The 8488-nt window shown below is 43.8% G+C and overlaps 1 protein-coding gene and 1 pseudogene across 1 annotated transcript; one reads left to right on the top strand and one right to left on the bottom strand.

The window, feature by feature from the left end:
• Positions 1-701: 701 nt before the first annotated feature.
• LOC147438172 (uncharacterized) lies at positions 702-2670 on the top strand (annotated as a pseudogene).
• LOC147438171 (uncharacterized) lies at positions 2404-6924 on the bottom strand. Its single transcript, XM_086487501.1, has 2 exons — positions 4491-6924; positions 2404-2669 (listed from the first exon to the last, which is right to left on the bottom strand). The coding sequence occupies exon 1, from the start codon at positions 6432-6434 to the stop codon at positions 5508-5510; it is 927 nt and encodes a 308-aa protein (XP_086343627.1). The 5' UTR covers positions 6435-6924; the 3' UTR covers positions 2404-2669; positions 4491-5507.
• Between the last annotated feature and the right edge of the window lie 1564 nt (positions 6925-8488).

Here is an 8488-nt window from a genome sequence, read left to right as displayed (position 1 = left end):
ATACCCTAGGACCTCCTAATCATGTTGAATGTGATGGTACCAAGAGAAGTCAATTTGGGCTCCAAACATGGATAGCGATCCATGTACCCATAGTGACAACTTGACTTGAAAATTTCTAGATCAATAGTGCATACAGAAGGAAACATATCCCCAAGCCTAGTTATGAAACAATTTGAGCAAATTTGGGTCAGAAGGGAGTAAAACAGGTGACAAACTAAAAACCACGCTATAGACCTAGTGTTGGCTATTTGACCTATCAAACCAAGTCCAAATCCAAAAAGATTTGAGATTTATCTTGTGGACATAGTCAGGAACAAACTCCTAAGAGATCAAATCCAGATGTGGTTGAACATGGATCGCGATCCATGTAACTCAACCTCAGAATTTGATAGAAATTTGCATAGAGCTTGCACATGACCTTGTCTACACACTATCAAAATTTGGGATAGAGGAACATGGATCGCGATCCATGGACCTCAGCATAGTTGGGATATCTGACTTGGTGATCTTGTAGACATACTTGAAAACATCCCAAATGTCAAGTTTGAGCTAAAAATACATTCTGGAGACCAAGATACAAGCCAAAGTTCCTGTGTTTTGGTCCTGGAACTATTTTGAGTGCTATTTCAAGTGCAGTTCACCAAAAGTGCTCTAACTTTTGCTAGACAACTCCAAATTGAGTCAGGTATAGCCAAGAAGAAAGCTTTCAATAAATTAATAAAGTAAGAACGACCAAGCGTGTAGAACACTCTAGCTTAATGTTAGTGAAGAGAGGTAAAAAAGAAAAAAAGGGCAAGCAGGGGGCGGGGGGGGGGGGGGGGGGGGAGAGGGAGAAGAGGAAAGAATTTGGGGGAGAAACCAAACGTGTTTTGCTCTTTAGAGAGATCATTAGTGGTGTTTCTAGAGGGATTGGAGATTGTAAAGAAGCTTGGGAAGGGAGTAGGGGTTTGTTTAAGTAGGGAGGGAAGATGTTTGAAAAAAAGTGGGAAGTAGGTTTAGAATTTAAAATTTGGAATTCCAAAAGGCTTTAGTCTTGTTATGTGTGAAAGTGACATGAGTGAGATTGATTGCTAAGAGTGAGCTTTATTTAACAAAGGTTTTAAGAGGGAGAATAGATTCTCAACTTGTGTGAGTTAGCTATAAGGGGAGGGTTTTAAACAGATAACCATGTGCGAAGGAGTCATACCAAAAAATAGTTAAGACCTATGGAATGATTCCAGAGATTGGTATGTTAAAAGGACTTTTAGTTGGTGAAAACGAGCAATTTCACTACTTTGTGAATAGTCAGTCTATTGTGATGGCTCCTTGCCTACTCTGCGCGGGCATTGAGATGTGCAGCTCTAGCAACATCATGCGGGTTGGGGGCCCCTTTGGTGAGTGGTCTGGAGGTGCATGTTGTCTCTCACGCATGGATCTGAACAAGCTACAGGTTCGGATGCTGCCATGGCGAGGGTTGTGCGGATCAGGGTTAGGGGAGCTCCAAGGAAGGGGCTTCCGGCTGCTCCTACTTGCCTTGGCAATCCGGGGAGGTTCAGTATCAAATGTTTTTTGCAGAATGGCTTGGTGGTTGCCTGTCCTTCCTTCAAAGGCGAATTGCTCACCTGGCCTATGGGGGTTCTGTTCCAGCTGTTTGGCTTGGAGTGGATGTGGCGGATCAAAGGACTGTGATGCTTTGGACTGGTTGTATTGCTGCTTTGTGCTTGTTTTTATGGGTGGTCGTGCTAGCTTTTTTCAATGGTGTATGACCCTCCACAACGGCCTTGGTGGTGTCGATCCGACGATGATGTTGTCCAAGGTTCTGTGGCACGGAAGGTCTTACATTGAATGGTTTGGCTCCCCTCAAGAGCTTGTGGAAGGTGGATCAGTGGGCTTTTGGTTTTGATATGGCTTTCAAGATTTGTCTCATCTGACTTCTTTCTTCGGAGTTCTACTCATGTCGGCTCTACATGGCGGTCCTTGTTGGTGTACGGTTTACTGGTGGCAGCAACACCGCTATGGTGGCACCTCGAGGGCTCCTGTTGGTGATGGGGAATTTGGGCCCCGCCCTATCGGCTTCCTTTTGTCTCTATTGGTTAGATTTTTCTTTTTCAGAGGCTGGCTCCCTTTTAGCCGATGTAATGCTTTTGATTCATCTGGAAAGTAATCTCATATGAGATGGTGGTAGGATGTTTTGTATGCAATATAGTGGAGCTTGCCTCTATGCATCCATGGCTTGGTTCTAGACATGGATATATTTGTATTTTTTTGGCTTTTATACAATACTACCCACATATTGTGGGTTTTGCTACTTAAAAAAATAAATAAAATACTTTTAGTTTGATAAAGTTTTGGGTAAAATAGTAAGAGGGATGTGCATCACTTGCTTAGGTAGGGAGATTGAGTATTGGAAAAAATGCAGTAATGTAGTGACAAAGGAGGTTTAGAGTAGTGACAAAAAAGGTTTTTCCCGTAAGTGGGGTACAAAAAAAGCTTTGCTCATACGTGGGGTACAAAAAATGGTTTGCTCATACGTGGGGTACAAAAAATGGCTTTGCTCATAAAAGGGGCTACAAAAAAGGCTTGGATCATAAGTAGGGTACAAAACAGGGCTAAGTAGTGACAAAGTTTCGGTATTTTTTTGATGGGGGGCAACTGGTGATAAATGCACCAAAGTAGTATTCTCCATCAACCTGTACAAAGAGTAAGCAAAACACATGAGGGTAAGTTTGGGTATGTTGAATGTCTTTATTGTGCATAAGGTTTGTTTTGGAGAAGTGTATGTAAATTGGGTCCGGTGGTCCAACATGTGATGTGTTTATCTAGGTGGGAGAGGTTAGGAGAATTTTGGCAAGCTTGATGGATAGGTTTCCCAATTTCTAAGGAGGGTTTTAGTTTTCTAGTTTCGGGGGTAAAAGGTATTTTAAAAATGGTTGGGGAGGGGTGGTTTCTTATTGTGGAAGGTTTTTTCAAGAGGTTTTCCCTTTCTAAATAAGAGATTGAGTTGAATACCTTGAAAAGCACTTGCCTAGGATAGCCTCTTTTCTTGCGTCTGATGAAAAAGAGGTTCCTTGTGGTAAGGTAATGTTCGAAGGAGCTTTCTCTCATAATGTATCTCATAAGTTTTGACTTAATGAAGGCTATTTTCTGTGGGGGTAGGATGCCAAGAGATCCCTGGTATATAGTGGAAAGAGTTTAGAGGTTTTTGGTAGCAATTAGAGTCTAGGATGCGGTAGGTTGTAAATCTGGGTCCCTTGTAGAAGTGGATGTCTAGGATTGTGGCTTGATTGGTAGAAATGGAGGGGATAATTTTGATGCGTTCAAGCGAAATCTCAGCATAGGTGTGGAGGGAGAGTGTTAAAGATCCGATAGGGCTTGTCCATACTCCAAAGGCATCGTCTATGAATCTTTTGAAGTATGCTATGTTTGGGTCATTAAGAAGTGGGGATTAGGATTCTAGGTGGTAAAGGAAAAAACAAGCATAGACCACCGCAAAATTGGATCCCATAGTTGTGCCCTTGATTTTCTCGAAAACTTTAGTTTTGAAAGTGATGTAGTGTTGCGTAAGGATGAGGGTAGAAAGAGAGATGATGAAGTTGGTCTTTGGAGGATCGAAGTGTTTACAAATGGTTGTTTTTAGAGCATGGAGTCCTTGGTCTATTGGGATGCTAGGATAGAGGCAGTTTATATCAAAGGTAAAGAGGAGGGATCTTGGAGGAAAATGGGTATGGTGTAGGTCTTTGATTTGGGACATGGAATCTTTTAGATGTTGTTTGTAACTTAGCAAGATAGGGTATAGCTCTATGTGTAGCCATTTTGATGCATTTTCCAAAAAATAGCCATTGTAAGCACAAATAGGTCTAGCAACAAGGGATGGTCTGTGTAATTTAGGGAGGAAGTAGATTCGGCAAGGTTTGAAAGGTTTTGAGAGGGGTGCAAGGATGAAAATACGTTGTTCCATGGGGAGGAGGGTGTATCTATGGATGATGGTAGAGATGAGATAGGCTAGGTAGTTGTGAGGAGGTGGGGTGGTTGGTTGATAGGTGACGGGGTCATTGAGTTGTTTAAGTGTCTCATTCTCATACCATTCCTTTGAGATGATAGTAAGACCAAGGTTTTTGTCAGCGGGTTTAATGACAATGGAGTTATCTTGTGAGAGGGGTTTGACGGCTAGATGTACAAACTTAGGAGGTTTGGAGCAAGAAGTGTTGTAGATTTCCATTTTTTTTTAAGATGAAGTTTGTTTAGTTTTGTGATAGTTTCTAGAGAGGGATTGTCTTTGGGTGGTTTCCAATAGGGGTTGGGTAATTTAAATGGAGACAAGGAGGGCGTTTCTTTTTCCTAAGGTTTCATGTGCTCTAGGAGGTGTTTGGGTGTAGGATTCGAAGGAGGTGGGATGTATCTAAGACCCAAGTTCAAGCATTTGTTTTCATTGAAAGTGACGGGGCAAGTGGTGAGGTTGTGTACAAAGTTTAAAGAGACAGTATTATCAAAAGAGTAGGCCGGTTGCTTACCAAAAATTTTGAGTTTGTACTTGTGTGGGCTTGTAAGAGGGAGCCAACACTTATTCATTCTCCTTGTGTTTTTTCATGTAGCGGTCATATCACATCGGTGGTTCATCGGGTTAGGCAAAGTCATAGTCAAGGGAGTTGAAGGAGAGGTATTAAGTATCCATAGTGTTGGGAAGAGGGGGGGCTTCTTAAAAAGTAGATGCACCCATGAAGTTGGGTGGGTTTTCCCTAATCCCTCCTCCCTTTTCCTTTTCTCGAAACCAAAGAGATACGATTGAGATGAAGTGCATGGTTGCTACATGAAGTGGATTGGAGGTTGTTACGTGACGTAGATTGGGGGTTTGAGGTAGGTGGAAGAGGTGGAGGAGGCTTCAGAGAAAAGAGATTATGGATGCGATTGAGAGGATATTTAGGTGGCATGGTAGGTTCTTTGGAGTAGTGTGATGAAGGGAGTTTACTTTTTTTGAAAGGGGGAGAGCTTGGGGGAGAGTTTTTCTTAGCCGCTTTGGTTTGGGAGAGGGGTGATGAGAGAGAGTTTTATTAGGTTTGATGGTTGGACCGAGCTTGGTTTGCTTGTTTGGGAGAGAGGCTCTAGGTGGAAAAAAGGGAGCTTTGGAAGAGGGATGGAGAGGGGCTGATTTGGATAGGGTGGGATGGGAGTTAGAGATTGAAGGGTTATGGTTTGGGGTATTTCTAGAGGAGGGAAGGTATTTCAATTTCTTGAATACTTCCCGCTCAACAAGTTCCTTAATGGATTCCTCTTTGGGGAGAAGGGTTATTTCCTCAAGGGTAAGGTGATGGTTCGCTTTCTAGCCTTCTTAGCTTCTTCATCCTTGATGGTGGCTAGGTGGGTTTTTACTATATGTGTTTGCATAAGAGAGAGGAAATGTTGTAGAGTAGAGTCCTTCCATTCTTTCAAGTGACATTGCCAATTGGAGATAGAGACCAAAGGTAGCGAGATGAGTGAGAGTTTTTTTGTGAGGCTAGAGAGACAGCTGGCAACACTAGTGTGGTAGTTATTTATTTATTTTTGAGGTTTTGGAGGAGAAGTTTGTTGGCTAAAATAAGGGCTTGGGTGCAATCCAATTGATATTGGATGGTGAGAGAGGTAAATTTTGCATTGAGAAGAGTTTGACCTTGTGTGTCTTCAATTTGTAGACGGGGTGGCTTCATGTTGAGACTACTAGGGGCCAATTGTTTCTTATGTAGCTCCTCTAAGTGGGTGATGAAAGTTGTATCTTTGCACTTCTTTTGTGTAGCTTTTTGAAATTCGATGAGGGAGAACGAAAGGATATCCTCAAACTCTTTTGGTTTTGTAAAGGGGAGGGAGGGGGTTATCAAGGATTGTTTTTTATTGTGATCTAAATAAGGAGGGGGAGAAACATGGCCATGATTGGGAGGGGGTTTGGGTGGAAGGTAATGGCTTAGGGTTAGGTGGGTTAGGTTTAATGGTATTGAGAGATATTTAGAGATTAGATTGAGGTCGTTTGTAAGGTTTAGTGGGTGCGGGCGGGGTGAAGTTTTCCTCTGGGATAAGGTTGAGTCGGATGGGGATTTTGCTTCACCTTCTTCTTCTTCATCATCATCTTCTTGAATCCTAACTTGTAGTGGGTTGAGAGAAAAGCTAAAATAGTCTTTAAGGAGGTGTCCGAGCTCAATTGTGATAATTTTGTAAGGGTCTAAAGTTTGGTGGTCAAAGGTATTGGAGGCATCAAGGGTAAGCTCTGGGTTATTATTAATGGTTTGGGAGCTTTGTTGGCTCTCCGTTAGCGAGGTGGTCTCCATGCTCGCAGCCAAGGGTGGGTTTTGACGTTGCACATTGCTTGTGAAATCATCGAATCCATAGTCCTCCATGGCGTGTGCTTCCGGACGAGTAGTTGAGATTTTGGCGGGTTGCTGAGCAATTGGCAAGCGGCTCAATAGTTTGAGCAGCTGGTGAGCAGCCATCCCGTTGTTGGTGAGTAACTATTTAGAAGAGGCCCGAGGTCAAAGTCGTTGTTGTCGTTGTCGAGCTGCAGAGTCGAGGTACCCGCTTGATGACGATTTGCTTCTCCTTTCCATGGACATTTCGGGTTGGTGGGACGTTTAAGTTCTCCCTGTGTAGGTTTGTGAAGTGTGGCCAGGATATGCAGTAGTGAGGATTATGCAGCAGCATAAGTTTATGCACTGTAGCTAGGAGATGCAGTGGTGCTTGGAGATGTAGTAGTGCCCTAGGTGTGAGTTTGCGTAGTGTAGCCCGGAGATGCAAAAGTGTAGGTTTGTGTGGTAGCACGAGGAGGTGCAACAGTGCTCTGGAGGGGTAAGGTGAGCCAGAGGTGAGGTTTCAGTATGACAGTTTATGCGAGCAGGTGGTGAGGGATGGGCTGCAGCATAATGTGTTGCTACTGGGATGCTAATTCTTGAACCCTCACTAGCTATGCAGCGCTAAAAAAACCTGTAGTTTGATACATATTAGAGCTATGAGGATGTGGGTGTTACAGGCTGCGGGTTCAGTGTGGGTGGTTGGCGCAGGCGAGAGAAGCATGAAAGTAGATGTAGTAGCTGGGTGTAGTCGGTGGGGGTGTGTATAGCACGCTAAAAAAACCTGTAGTTTGATATGGATTAGGGCGGTTACAGACTGCCGAAGCCTCTGCCCATCCACTCAGGGGACGGGCGGGGAGGCTTTACACAATGATTATGCCCAAGACGTCTTATATCAATAAAAGCGACCCCACTTACATGTAGAGCAGCCGTGTTCTATTGGTTACGTTCTTTGTCTTTTAAGGTGGGGCCTGAGGTTCAACCCCTGCCCGTGGATGGGCGGGGGAGCTTGGCAGTCCATGGAGTTGTCCAGCACGCATCTCACGGAGCGAATAATCTTTTGGCATCTGGCGGCCAGCTCAGCTCACGTACCTGCCGCCCAAGTTTGGGCAGCCAGTCTGTAACCGCCCTTAGAATTGTGAGGTTGCAGGTGTTACATCGATTGTGATGGTGGTTGGCGCAAGAGAGAGAAGCATGAAAGTAGCTGTCGCAGTTGGGTGTAATCGCTCGGTGGGGGTGTGTATAGCATGTGAGCGGAAGGGCGTGTATAGCGTGCGAGCAGAAAGGCAGAAATGATAGTCAGAACGCGAGGGAAAAGTGTGTTAGCAGAGCGTGTTAGGAGAGCTTAGTGGATATGGGGAGAAGGCTTGATAGAGGGGATGAAGGTGGGAGTGCTGGAAGGCGAGAAGGAAGCCACGAAGGGGATGTTACTGTGTGTGAGGGAGCCAACGGTCTAGTGTTAGTAGGGTAGGACGAACATAGGGCTAATTTGTCAGAGTAAGGCTTAATAAAGTGGTTTTAAGGGGCTATTTGTACTCGGGGGGAGGATTAAGAGGACGAGCAAACTGCATGGAGCCCCGCGGCGTGATGTGAGGTTTTATAGGTGAGTTTTTGAAAAAATCCAAGGTAAAGAAAGGGTTAGGGGGAATTTACTAAAGACTCTTAAACCTTTATTCATGAAAAAAAATCCAAGGTAAAGAAAGGGTTAGGGGGCATTTATCAAAGGTTCTTATTCATGGAAAAAAATGAAGGCGTTCCATTAGTGTTTGTGAGCATCCCATTAGTGTTCGTAAACGTAGAAACAACACTTAAACTCAAGGGCACTCCATTAAGAGCTGAATTTTTCTCGGTTTCCTGAATCCAAAATTTTAGGGCACCCAGAACTAGTTTCAAAAACCGAAAGAGTCACAGATTCTTGACTTTTGAGAGACCTCACCAAGGCCAAAAAGGGGATAAGTTGCACTAAGACAAAGTGGGTTTGTCAAGGGCTATCTTGAGAGTTTTGAGTGAGCTTCAAACATGACAAATCATCCACTACCAGGGTTCTCTACTCTACTCAAAGACATGAAAAATCGACAAACCGAATGTGAGATTCATAAAATCCAATGAATCCATGGAGGTGCTTACAGATTATGCTCATGAGGGCATATAAAGATTCACAAACGGGGATCCATGTATATTCTAAAGTGTGTGGAAGCCAA

The sequence above is a fragment of the Adiantum capillus-veneris genome, chromosome 17 (genome assembly GCF_014529385.1).
Source record: "Adiantum capillus-veneris isolate H3 chromosome 17, ASM1452938v2, whole genome shotgun sequence".
Classification (NCBI taxonomy): domain Eukaryota; kingdom Viridiplantae; phylum Streptophyta; class Polypodiopsida; order Polypodiales; family Pteridaceae; genus Adiantum; species Adiantum capillus-veneris.
Note: the sequence above shows the minus strand (reverse complement) of the source record. Positions and strands in the feature narration are given on the sequence as shown.